The 14040-nt window shown below is 43.0% G+C and overlaps 1 protein-coding gene across 2 annotated transcripts in view; it reads left to right on the forward strand.

Annotated features, from left to right (window-relative positions):
* The window catches only part of LOC311249608 (cadherin-7-like), a 123874-nt gene extending 110591 nt beyond the window's left edge, over positions 1-13283 (forward strand). For both annotated transcript variants that reach the window (XM_084340790.1, XM_084340789.1), the window contains exons 11-12: positions 1858-2106; positions 11787-13283. In XM_084340790.1, coding sequence (XP_084196916.1) covers positions 1858-2106; positions 11787-12301 — 764 coding nt within the window. In that variant the 3' untranslated portion in view covers positions 12302-13283. The remainder of the gene's footprint in view (positions 1-1857; positions 2107-11786) is intronic.
* The last annotated feature ends 757 nt before the right edge of the window (positions 13284-14040 follow it).

A 14040-nucleotide genomic window follows, 5' to 3' on the forward strand; every position in this document is an offset into this window, starting at 1 on the left:
GTAATGCCCTGAGTTGAGTGTTTCGTTCAAACACGCCGGAGCTCGTCTGAGGCTGACATGTTCTTTCAGAGGCAGCAGCAGCAGTAGTTATGCTACTGTAATCCATGTGAGTGCAGACCTGTGAGTGGTACATGATGCTCCGGGTAACCTCTCTGCAGATTACAAGCAAATTGGCTGCGAGACTGTTTTTGATAGCTTTATTAAAGAAACGAAGGACAGAAAGAAGACCTTGGTTTCAGAACGTTGAGTATCTGTAGAAATTCAGCCACATCGTTTAAAGGTCCAGTGTGCAAGATAGTCGATTGGTGAGTCTCATTCCCAACTCTGAGTTTTGCACTTAAATGATCCCAAATGTTACCAACAATGTACAAATCCAGAGAAACCCACAGTTTTGTTCAAGTAACGGCACGTTTCATTTTGATTCCTGTCACTGTAACTTTCAGATATTAGCAAAGTTAGCAAAACGTGAATAAACGTACCTTCAATCAAACTTTTAAACATTACCTTTTCCATCGAGAGTCAGATAGATGGTGGTGGTTGTTTAACAAGGGAGACAACAACTCCCATGATCCCACGCTACTTCACGACATCATCAAACCTATATCAATACCTAAATCCTGCTTTGTAGTGCAGGCTTCCTCCCACATTAAAATTTAGACACACTAACCACCTCTTCACCATTTCCTTTCTGCAATGCTAAACTACTTCTTCCAACTGGGACACGATTCCCTCGGATACTTTTACTTTGGATACACGGGAATGGCCCTTTCTCGTTTAAACATAACCACAGGCACAAAAGCCAGCTCCTTAAAGAAAAGTTTTTCCAAAGTTCGTTATTGAAGCTATTTTTCTGGCCTGATCCCTGACCCTCAGCTCCATGCGATACATTTTGAATGAACCGGCTCAAGCTAGATGTCATTGCCCAGCATCGGTGCCTGACCTCACTAATGTTGCTGTAGCTGAACGGGAGAAAGTCTTTCCAACCAATATCTTGTGAAAAGCCTGAAACCAGGAGAGTGAAGGCTCCTGTGGCATCGTGATTTTGGGAATGAATTATTCAGCGATGAATTCAGGTGCTTACAAACTTTTGCAATGTAGCTTTTGTGCCTTACAACTTATTTTTTACTGAGGAAGAGGATAAATGTTAAGGACATGACCGGATGTTTCACATTTAGCACCAGAGCATATTTATTTAACAATCTTAAGTTGTTTCATTTTCAACCCATCGCTGTGTGTTTTTTCTTTCAGTTGTGAGAACATTATGCTGATTTGGCTAATGTCTCCATATTAATTTCACCTTGTTCTGAGACTCTGAGAGCAAAGCAAAGATGAATCTGAATATCGCTCAGGAAAGAAAAAAAAAACACACACACACAAAGGATTTGTCTGTCAAGGCCAAAATCTACATTTCAATTGCGACTGCTCAATTTGAAAGCACATTTCAATCTACTGAAATAGTTGTCATGAAATGGCTTTTTTTAGCTGCTGTAATGACATATTGTTCTCCTTTGGCTGCCTCTTTCTCTCATTTACGCTCAGATTTCATATAAGATTTTTACCATCAGACCAAAGCTGTTATTAGCCAACAGGTGGTCAAGATCAGGGAGAGACGCCACAGTGTGTCATGTAATGAATTGTGTTAATGACACCATCTGTTGCCGTTCCTGCTTTTTAATACTGTAAAATCATTTCAAACTGCACAACCCAAGCAGAGCAATCATTACAGAATAGAAGTTAAGCCTCTTGCTACTCATATATATGCAGATCATTGTTCGCTTGAAGCCAATAAACCTGATATGCACATTAAACGCGGCCTTTTCTCACAAGTCTGTATGCTTTTACCCGTATTTTTTGCAGACAACACGGCGTCCGTATTGACGAAGCGAGGCGGCTTCAGGAGACGGGAGCAACCTGTGTATCGGCTGCCCGTGTTGATCGTGGACAGTGGGAGTCCTGCCCTCAGCAGCACAAACACACTCTCGGTGCGGGTGTGCGACTGTGACTCGGACGGCGTGGCCTTGTCTTGCGGAGCCGTGGCCTACACTGCCACCGGCCTCAGCACCGGCGCCCTGCTGGCTATTTTAGGCTGCATCATGACGCTTCTGGGTAAGATCCATGCAACCTCAGTGTCAGACACTCAAGTCCATCCAATAACTAGTGGAAGAGGTTAGAATGAAGTTCAGGGTGAAGATTATTGTAGAGGTGGCCACTATTTCTAACAGATATGAGGACATTTTATCTGGAGTTTGCTTTATAACTTGTCTCGTCTTAGTGTTGCTTGCATCGCTGGCAGTGATGGAAGATGTATTCAGATCCTTTGCTCGAGTACCACAACTTGAAAACACTCCACTACAATTAAAAGTCATGCATTCATAATTGTACTTGAGTATTTTTAAGTATCATCTGCAAGATTATCAAAAGTGGAAGTAGAATAACCTCCATGAGTGTTATTTTACAACACAGGGCTGCTACACGAACATAGAACATAAACTATGCAGTCATTTAGGCCATAAACATATCTACATGAATATGTATAAACATGTAATATGCATATTACATCGGGATGATGTGGTCGGCATCTTCACATTAAAAGGTCAACATCTGGTAAACACTGGCCATCAGCTCTGACAGCGTCTGAGCACCACGCATCGATGACGTAAACACAGAGTCCAGCTCTCCGTGTCCTGCGTTCTGTCTGCCGTGAACACAGTCTGTCCAAGAGCAACAGCTTGATACGGGATGTTGAGGTGCATAACGGTCTCTGGGTCCCCATGTGTCTGTTTCATTTCCCTGTGACCGGACATTAGCCAGGAACAGCCTTAAATCCGAGCTGGATTAGCGAGGCTCTCTTCCCTCTCCTCCCTGGGGAGGTCCAGCTGGTCAGGTTGGATGGTCGAGCAGCGATCGTCTCAGAGTCTGCTGGTCTTAATCCAAAACCAGCACTTTTTTTTCTCCAGTGCTGTTGAATTAATTTTTTGCCACAGGCGATATGTCTTTCAGCAACAAAGCCAAAAAAAGATAACGGTTAACAAGGCAAATGCGTAGCGAAGTGTCATCTGCAAAATGTACTCAAACCCCACGAGTGCGAAATTATGATTTATTCCGTTATTGGTTCATTATTACTAACGCTTCAGCATTTTACTGGACTAATCTGAACTTTTTTACATACAGTTTGGTATCTTACTTTACATTAATGCAAAATATTCTACGGTAAGTTGATCTATATATCTAAAGCTGTGAAATATATATGTTGGAGTTAAAAAGGCAGTATTTCAAGTACCTCAAAAATGTACTTTCCGTACATTATACTCCACAAGTGCTTACTGGTCTATTCTGACAAATGTGTTGTGTCCTCAGATCTCAGTAATTAAGCAATTAACTGAAAGAAACAAAACAAAACCAGCTCACTGTAAGACCTTAATTTGCAGTTAACGTCATTGCAGTTATAGCACAAGTTAATGGCAGCAGTACATAATCAGAAATGAGCATCAAGCAACAGCAGATTGTCAAACATTTCCCCTACAGTGACATACTCTGACTTTTGCGCTGTGAAACGGTCGTGGTTTTTTGGTCAGGTTTAGGAAAAGATCTCACTGTGGGTTAAAATAACTTGTTTCAGTCGCGTCACTCACGTAAGTCTTGTTCCGTTCTTTACGTATGTTTCCTTTCTTACGTGATATGAATTAAAAACAACAAGTGGGTCTCTCCTGTGGATGACACATCCAACCACCCCCGACTCGGACTTCTCTCGCTCTTTATACCGCTGCACTTCAGGATGCGATGCTAGAGGGGCTACTGACCAGGCTGCTGAATTAAACAGGCTGCAAAGATCCAACATTGGCAGCTGTCGATGGCGATGTTTCCCTCCCACTACCCTCCTTTCAGCTGAATATTAAAAAAAACTAAAAAACACTGGCAACACTCTCCAGTTGGCCTCCATTTGTTTCTTAAGTTGCAGCGGGAATACATTTAAGCTAACGACCTTTGCAGTTCACATTTAGGGTTCAGATTTAAGTGGAGGTAACGCAGACACATGGTGCCGCGCTTCAATACACGGCTCACCTCGGCATTTACAACCCATTCAGACTCATCTTGGCTGCTGTGTTTTCTTCAGGCAGTCGAATGTTTTGTTGCGAAAAAACCACAGTTGCATCTGGAGGTCTTGCACATGTCAAACCTGGGGGGAGTTATCTGCCCCTCATATTTCCTCTTTGGTAAATACATGTGACCCAGGTCAGCCCTGCTCTGAATAGCAGCCTGGATGTTTACAAGTAAAATGTTGTTACTGAAACCCTGCCAACAGAATCAATTACCTAGAGGAGGTATGCTGGGTTTGGGGGGAATTTGAGTGTTCAGCTTGACCCATCAGATGGTGAAATTTTTTTCCGTGGGTTGTACGCTGAAGGAATACGCAGTCACCCAAAGGCTGCTACCTTGACTTTCTATGAAATATTTAATTCTGCTGGTGCAAACTTTAAGAAAATGCAAGAGAACAACATCATTTATCCAAAAGAAGCGACGGCGCTATATATTCATCTTATCATTTTGTTGTTTTAAAATGTATTTATACTTTATTTAAGTCTCCTGCAGCTTTTTTTTTCCTCCTATCGGCAGCGCGTCAGTTATGTGTCATTGCTCCTCCTGCATTTGAGCACGCTGAAAGAATAAAGTGTAATGATGTGCATTTTCATTGAGAGAAAACGGCGCCTGAAGGCAGCCTGAGTCAGTGATGAGATTTCAGATTTTTAGATCATTTCCCCGTCTACGGGAGCTGTCGTGATGGCTTCCCCCAGATACGTTTTATAAGCTTTAATTATAATATTTCATGAAGGTCAGAGGGATAACTACCGTATGGAAATACTGCATATTTCAAGGACAGCGCCTCCTCCTCCTCCTCCGCTGCTGTTTTCCAGTGTAACGCCATATGTTTAGATGTTAGTAAAGACACTTGTAAAATGGGAATTCATTAACATAACCTTAAAGATGCCGCAGCGCTGAGGCATCACCTCCAGGGCTGCATTATTACTCATAAAAACCCACAGACAAAGCATCGCCACATCAGGGCAGAGTCATAGTTTAACGCTTAGGTGATCTTCATTGGGAGCCGAGGAGGATCTAAGCAGAATGTACAATAACCCAAATGAATTCTTCGATGGGGTCAGGCTCTGCTTCTTATTCCAGTACCCTTGAAGGAAATTTCATTGCGGCAGAGAATACGTTTTTGTGATGAATGAAAACTTCAAAAGAGCAACAGGGGGAAATACAGAGCCACACAACCCTGAACGGGGCATCGCTAATGAAAGCTGGCTCTATTCTGCGCAGCATGGCCTCAGGCCACAGGCTTAGAACTAATGGCCTCCAGTTTAATATACCTCCAAGTTGCCTTGTCCGTGTGTTTGTGCGAGCGTATGAGTGTGTCCTCAGCTGTCTCCATCAGTCTGTTTTGCTCAATTGGATCAGCCTCTTCCCTTCTTACCTCTGCTTCCTCTCTTTGTGCATATTCGCCTCGCAGCGCCTCCTTTTCTTACCTTCTATTAACAGCCGACGCGCGGCCGCTCTGCCCGATCCTTTATTCCGATCTTCCCTGACGGTCTTCCATCAAGACCTCTTTCAATCTCCTAGGTAGCAATTGAAGCTGTGATTGCGTGTGATTGTATTGTTTTGGATGAGACACGAACCAGAATGAGACCCGCTGTCATCCGCCGCTGTCAGTCTTAAAAATCTGCTCGCTTTCTTCCTCTTCCCCTCCTTCCTTCCATCAATCTCTTTTCCTCTACATCAGGTGAGAGGAACACACACTCCTGCCAGCAACACACTGATTCCAGTCATCCGTCGTCATGACTGAGTCTAATAACTGCAATGCGTGGAGAGCTCTTCAGAGTGCCACTCCTCTACTTGTCTCAGGATTCATGTGTCTGAGAAACTTCAATCACAACAGTTGAGACAAACTGTGCCGGTTTCCACCTGCCTGCCTTTCAAAAAAAAAAAAACCCCACAGAGCTGTGTGTGCATTAGCTTTGGCTCTATGTGCTCATAAGCTAAGTGGTCATTAATCATAGGTTGATATTTTTAGATTTAATTACTGAGCTTGTCCTCTACTCCTTGCTGTAATATTCCTGAAAATGTCTGGGCACAACTACTTTTTTTTTGTAAATGTCATTTGAAACCTTCTTTTAATGATACGGTGAATTTTGGATGACAAGTCCAAACTACTGAGACGATCATTATCTTGTTAAGATCCCGTGCCTCTTTTTTTTCTTACCCCAGCACAGGGTCAGGTATTGCTCAGTCCTCCGGAGGCCCAATTAGGACAACACGTAGCTCTCTTGATTCTCCAGACAGTTATTTCTGTCTCATCAGACTCATTCTATAAATCTTCACGTCCACTCATCCGTCTCCTATTTTCCCGCCCGTCTCCCGTGTTAGCTCTCCGTCTCAGTCTCTGTTTATTTGTCTGTATTCAAACAGCAGACGATTCTTGTTTTTCCTCGTCTCCGAGCCAAGCTGTGCACATTGTAACCTGCGAATGGCTTTTTGCATCATATTTGTGTGCATAAAATCTGAGAACTGTTTGCTCTAGTAACGCTAGTTGACATGCTGGAAATACCAAAAAAAAAACTAGAAGCAAGGAAAAAAACCCTTTTTAACTGAGTTAGTCAATTAAGAGCAGATTTGTCTTCATAATGACAGCCTGGCAAAAGCTAAAAAGACCTCTTGTGAGGCGAAACTGGGAGAATAAAACGCTAACAGCTTGCAGAGGGGTACATAGAACAAAATAAAAACAGAAATGTGAAGACAGTAAAGAAGCACGGACACATAATTTGGACAGATACACAGTAAACAGTGTGACAGATAACATCAGCGACAACAAAGAGGCCGTAAAAGCTGCTTGAAGTGTGCAGAAAACATACAGCAGCACAGATAAAGAATAAAATGTTGTGGGGTTTTAGCCAGAAACACAACACGGAGGGTTTTTGTTTAGATTCTGATTGTTTCTTTGCCCTTTATCAAGCCGTGGTGCAGAATGAGCTCGGCGTGCGTGGAGAGTGATATCTGTCACGCTGATGAGGAGGCAGGAGACGTCTTCATGTGTCTGGACGCCTTCGTTTTCCCTCCTTCATGCCTCTGTTGTCTTTTTATTATAGCATGTGTTTCAAAATGGTAACTGCTGTAGATCTGAAATGATTGTCTGTCGATTTAAAAAAAACAACAACCACTAATTGGTTATTATTTGCTTTTAGTCTCTTTTTTAAATCGATGTCAACTCAATATGAGCTTCAGACTGTTGGTCGGACAAAACAAGCAATTTTAAAACGACGCCCCCGGGCACCTCGGACATTCTTCACTATATTTTTTTGAATTTTATATTTCAGTCCAAAAAATTTAATTGAGAAAATAACCTTGGGATTAATCAGTAATGAAAAAAATAATAATGTGTTGCAGGGCTCGTAGTTACAAATCATTTAAGAAGGATACAAACGTGGGATGTCCTGGGAAGCAGTGGCGGACTCAGGATGTTTGAGCAGCAGGGGCGGAAAAATATAAAAGGGCACCACATGTACCCAGGGGGGGCACCAGTACACAGAGAGTCATGAACTGGACCTGTTGAAAGTGAAGAGAGAGGGCAGCTCAACACTTAAGTCCACTGGAAGGGAACCCTTGAGGGCACTTTCGCCTTTCGATTTCTGTTACGATTGCTAAAACTAAGTAATTCAAAACAAACATAACATGTGGTCAAAAAACAAGTCATACAGTATAAACTTAGGCAATCTGACAATTTGTTGTTATTTCACTACTTCCTGATTGATCAGAAAAGTAAGACAATGGATAGTTTAATCCGGAGGGACATCGGACCATATTTCAAGGTAGAACAACAGGTTGGATGACGGATTAACAGCTAACGTTAGCATTCAAGTTTCCCACCCTAAGCTGTGACATTGGAGGAAAATGGCCGCTGTGTGAATAAGATGTAATATGTGTCATTTTCTGGATTTGTGGTTCTACTTTTTTAACATGTCAGACACACAGTGGAGGTTTTTTGTATGCCACAATCGATGTGCGGAGAGGACGCTCATGGAAATATGCAGACGGACTGGATTTGCAGTGGTGTTTTATTGTCTCTGTAGAGTGTTGTCTGCACGTCCCAGCTCACTGAGTTACATCTAATATAACACGTACATGTAACAACCTTATTTTTTATACATAAGATGGAAAGTATTGAGAGAAAAAGTGGTTTGAGTTTTAAAATGAGTTCCATAATTTATATTCATGGTATGCCCTGAATATAAAACTATTCTGTCTGGCTTTGTACTAGTTGGCCATGACAAATATCCCATGCTGTGTTTATATGTACAGCAGCTTCTGAACAGCTGGTTCAATTAAATCAAGCTTTTAATCAGGACCTAAACTCTGGCTGCTTGTTCTGTACAGTCGGATAAAGACGGTTAAACAGTCAACTACGCACCGACTGTACACAGTTTAATATTTCATGTGTTGATAGTTCATTTCAGAATGCTTTTTTGTCAAAGCGAGGACATGCGGTAGCTATTTAGCTTAGCTCAGGGATTTCTGTTCACTTTCAAGGTTCAAGGTCCTTTTATTTGTCATCCTGTTGTAACACAGGGTGCATTCAAGTGCAAGCTGTCGTCTTTTTATGCTACACGGGAAAAAAATATTTTTATGGTGTGTTGAGGATGAGCTCAGGAGTCTCACAGCCAGAGGAAAGAAGCTGAGTTAAACTAACTTAACTCACTTTCTAACTAAACCTTTACTAACTTGACAGTGCAGTGTGTAACAAACATTTGCAACATAATGTGAAGAAATAACAGTTTTGATGTAACGTCAAAGTCGTCTATGCATTGTGTTGAAGGGATCTGTTGAAGTTAGCATGCTAACCAGCTAGCCCCTAGCCAGTTTGTACCTCAAGAGTTGATGGTCTGATCGTAAACAACGTTCATTCCTCCGGTTCTCTGAGCTCCCCTTCCAGGCAGAGTCAGTGAACACGACATCTAGCTGCAGGGTTAACTGAGCTCACAAGCTAACATCAGCAACAGTTAGTAGCAGTAGTTAGCAGTTAGTCAGTTCTTCAAGCTCCTAGTCCCAGCTGAGTCAGCTAATATAGCAACTAGCTGCACAGTTAACTAAGCTAACTAGCTAACATCAGCAACATGTCAGCAGCAGTTAGCAGTTACGTGGTTCTCCGAGCTCCCAGTCCAGACAGATTCAGCTAATACAACAGCTAGCTGCATGGTGAACTGAGCTAACTAGCTAACATCAGCAACAGTTAGCAGCAGTTGCCCTGGTGATATGCTGCCCCAACAGATGGCCAATTCTTACATATTGCACCTTTAATTCTGATTGGTTCTAGGCAGTAGATGACATCACCAACTGAGTCCCGCCCACTTTACACCAGTTAGAAGAGCTCAGAGGAAAAGGCAAAACCGCTCCAACTTTCTCCACAAACTTTTGCATTCATGTAGCTCTAGTAAGAAGCTAATTAACAAAATAGGTACTCAGGGCGTTCAAACATTTGGCAAGGATGCTTTATTTTCTAACACGAGAATGACACCGCTACAAAACCCTCCTTTTCGTTTTCAGACGGTGTCACGGTTGCAGATGGTTACCTCGCTTAGAAATTGCACTGCAGCACAGAAGCATAGGGAATGTGTGGGTGACAAAACGAGTGAATAATCATCCGCAGGTTCACCAGAATCACACGGCAGCATGGGAAAAAAAAAGCAAACACTCATAATGAGAAAAGTGCATTCGATGATGCATGCCGGTAAGAAAAGGGCAGCACAGAAAACTCACCTTGTTCGGTATCGATTGTGCGGGGCTAGATCATTTAAACAATTCAATTACAGAGAAAGCCTTTGTCACACTAAATTGATCTCTGTTTCTCGTTCAGTACAACATCATCAGTAAATGTGTTATGAAGACTTGGGCTGCCATTGCTGCCACGATCCGTGTGTGTTTGCTCAACTGTCTGGGCCGGGAATCATCTCTTTCAGGACCCTCGGTACCTGACACACACCGAGGATTTGTATTCTCGGTGCCATCCACCTGCTCATCCTCGTCGGGACGCGATTGGATGTTGGCCCCCTTCCAGCGTGTGTGACGCATCGTAGCTGCCTTCTAGGCATTAAACCCTAAAGAGCTTTGCTGGAAAGCACTGAGAATATTCTATTTCAATGTGCCACTTTGTAATTCACTTTAGAGAAGCCCGACTGAATCGAATAGAATTTAAAATGACTTGAGTTCCTGAAATCAGAGGAAACAATCTTCCACAGAAATGTTTGCCGTTCTGTCTCGAAGCGCTAAAAAAAAAGTGTCGTGGATATTAGTGGAGGTTATTAGACTGGAGGGAGGCGTTGCGAGTATTTCACAAAAAAAAAAAACTGTACCAGTGCTCCTGTTTTTAGGGTACCAGCAAGTCAGCAAATAGCCAACAGAGAGCTACCCATTCATCTCCTGCAGCCTTTCCATGTGACACTTCTCTCCGTTCCATCTCTTCCATTTGCTCCCTTATTAGAGGGTGTGAAGTGGTGTTTGAATTTGGTTCCTGGGCCTCTTCCTCTGCTGCCTGCAGTAGCTCGACGCCGAGAAGGAAAAGAAATATGGGCCCACGGAGCGATATTTCACTGGCAGCCGCTTGACATTGATGGATAGAGGATCATTAGACATTTGCCAGTTTGCTTGGGCGTAGAGTTATTTTCAGCAATAATGTATGGGAGAGGGGAACAGGGGCTGGAGGAGGTGCTCCTGGTTGGATCGCAGAGGGCCACAGACTCCAGTGTGGTGGTGGAGATTCGTGCAAAATGTAGGTGGTGGAAACCACAGAGGTGCACTGTATATTACATCGGGGGTTTAGTTTTGTAAAGTCTTGATTGGATTTATAGTGCAACGGTACCCAACCTTTCTTAAACAGACGCACCCCGACAGCCCTGCCACATGAACTCAAATCCTGCTTCTCTGACGTTACATGTCACGCTTCAAATGTGTCACAGGATCTGCAGTGTTGAGCTTTTGTCTCCCCACTCTGGCAGCACCAGAACCGTAACTGTCGCTACGGTTGCTCCCCGCTTTATCCCTGACGAACCAGTCTTTACTGTTTGACTTTGTAACTGATGTTCATTTATATGTAACAGTCCCGAAACGCTGGTTAAACACTGCCAGTCTTTCGGGCCTGTTGCGTAAATGTCCATACAGCTGCACTGTAAATGTTTGGGTGATGTACGGCTACTGAATCTGAATGTTTAGCAGTCCCATGACTTCAAGCTGTACAACTGTTTATCTATTACTTTTAGCTATACATCCATTAGCTAACTATCCTATCTGAGCAGATTTTTCTTTACTTCAGCTCCCAGTTTCAACTGTTTATTCATTACTTTTAGCTAACAATTGAAAAAATGTTTGTTTAATTTTACTTTACTTGTTGAACTTGTAATCGATTCCTTTTAGCTACCACTTCCAGCTCTTCATCCATCATTTAGTACATTTAGCATCAATTATCTGAACCCTTAACTGTATCTATTCCCTTTAACTCACAGGTCCAACTGTTTTTCATTATTCTGATCTGACAATTTCAGTTGTATATCCATTACTTTTAGCAGATTATTTGAATAACTTACAGCACTTTACCCCCTGATACTTGCAGACGTACCCCCTGTGGCACCAGTACTCCCTCGTTGATCATCACTGTCATTGTGTGTTTAGCTCTTCTAAAAGCCAAATAAGAATTGATTGTCAGTCAATAACAACTCTGACGTCTCTCCCTGTCTCTGCAGTGATGGTTCTGCTAATTGTGACGATGCGTCGGAGGAGGAAGGAGCCTCTGATTCTCGAGGAGGAGAGGGACATCAGGGAGAACATCGTCCGCTACGACGACGAGGGCGGGGGAGAGGAGGACACGGAGGCGTTCGACATGGTCACCCTCCGCAACCTGAACGTCATCAGAGACCCGAACGTGCGGCGAGATGTCACCCCAGACACTCCGACTTTCTTTCATTACCCATCAACTTCCCGCCCGTCCTATAAATCCCTGCCGGACAACGTGGTGTTTCGAGAGTTCATTTGGGAGCGACTTAAGGATGCTGACGTAGACCCGTCAGCTCCTCCATACGACTCTCTGCAGACGTACGCTTTTGAAGGCAGCGGCTCTGTAGCCGAGTCGCTAAGCTCTCTGGAGTCACTAAGTACAGACTCGGATCAGAACTATGACTATCTCAGCAACTGGGGGCCACGCTTCAAAAAGCTGGCCGACCTGTACGGCAACAGCGACGGCACCAGCGTCTTCTCATAGCCCCTAAATGTCTCTCTTAAACAATTGTTGGACTTCGAAAAAAAAAAAAAAATTAAGAGTAATTTATTGTCAGAGAAAATGATTTTGTCTGCCTTAGTGCATCGGAGGGAAAAGATTCAAAGACAACACGAGAGAGATTGAAAGAAAAACACTTTGACTTCAAAGGTTTTGGGTTTGTTTACCTCCTTGTATGGATTTTCAAAAAGCGTGCCATGGTGAGTTTTGACACGGACTTCAAAAGTGACTTGACTGAGGAGGAAACCTTGTGTGCAAAAAGACATTAAAGGTTTTCGGATTTCGGGCTCCAGTCCAACCATTGACTGCGGTATGCATACATGTTGGATCATTTTTATGGGGAAGGCACCTGTCCTTTCATTCCAGCGATGGGCACGGACCCAGCACTCTTTGCTTTGATGCATTCCTTTGCTATCTTTGTGCTAAAAAAAAAACACACAAAAAAAAAAAACCATGAGTTTCTCATGAGAGGCTGCGTCCCTGGAGGCTAATCAGTAGTCACTTGACTGTTCATACAAAATTTGACAACAATTTCTATGCGTTTTCTTTTTTCTTTCTGGGGTTTTTTTGGGGAGCAGGATGATGAGAAGCTGTTTTTTTTCTCTTCCCATAAACATTTAAGTGACAGAGCCACATTATTCATGTCCTCTGTCAGAGAGCCTCAACACTATATGAAAAGTGCCAAGTGCACACATACAGTATAAACAAGTAGTCGATGTGCCGAGGAAGTGATTTGAGGACGTGAGTCGTGGAAATAATAAAAGGAACGGCGCTCTCGCCGGTTTCGACGTCTCCGCCGGGTGAAATAGGAACGCGTATAATTTCTCTTATTCTCCTTACAATACATTTTGCAGATGTTGCAATGTAGTGTTTGTCTGAGTCTGTTTTTTCTTCCGCCTTTATATTTCCAAGTCCGATGTATAATTTCTGAGCTATACAATTCAGTTGTTCTGCTTTTGTACGAGGCTTCGGGGCGGGCGGGCGGGCGGGTTTATGGGGATGTCTGCTGTGTGAGAAAAGCTTCGCTGAAGGATCCTTGTTGTGTTTGATAGCGAGGTTCACTCCACCTAGACTCTAGAAAAAAAGACTTTGTTTCTGAAGTGACGGTCCTTAACTGGTTCGCAGTTTGTAAGTAAAATGAATTTTTGCTTCTGTAGTTCGCAGAGTCCAGCATATATTGTCATTCAGAAATGAAACCAGTAACGTCCATGGTTTGTTTTATTGGTGGTGAAAGGACACACTGTATGATAATAATCATGTGCCGCATTGTGCCGATTTCTTTTTTGTTTTTCCAGCTTAAACGAATTATGTTACAACTGGGTGTCGACATGTGCGATGTGACTATTTATTTTCAAGAGGCAGAATTGTGCAAATGATGTTTTTATCCTTTTGCTGAAAATAAAAATTGACATTCAGTTCCTTAAAAGACTTAAAAGGGATTTCATTTCAGTCCGTCTGAACGTGGAGAGGGCAACGAATTATAATAATAAACCACAACCTACATTTACAGATAATAATCAACGGTTTAAAAAGCGGTGCCTGCCTGACTCTGACAATTTGGGGAGCTGAAGGGAACCAGAGACGGGGCTGGGGAATGAGGAGGAGGAGGAGGAGGATCTCTTTTTGATGAGGCTTTTGTAGCCTAGTTGAAAGGCCCTGATCGACACAGAGCACCGACTCTCCTTCAGAGGTGTGTGTGTGATGACTGCGAGGCTCACCGTCGG

The sequence above is a fragment of the Pagrus pagrus genome, assembly GCF_965226575.1.
Source record: "Pagrus pagrus genome assembly, chromosome: 20".
In the NCBI taxonomy this organism is placed as follows: domain Eukaryota; kingdom Metazoa; phylum Chordata; class Actinopteri; order Spariformes; family Sparidae; genus Pagrus; species Pagrus pagrus.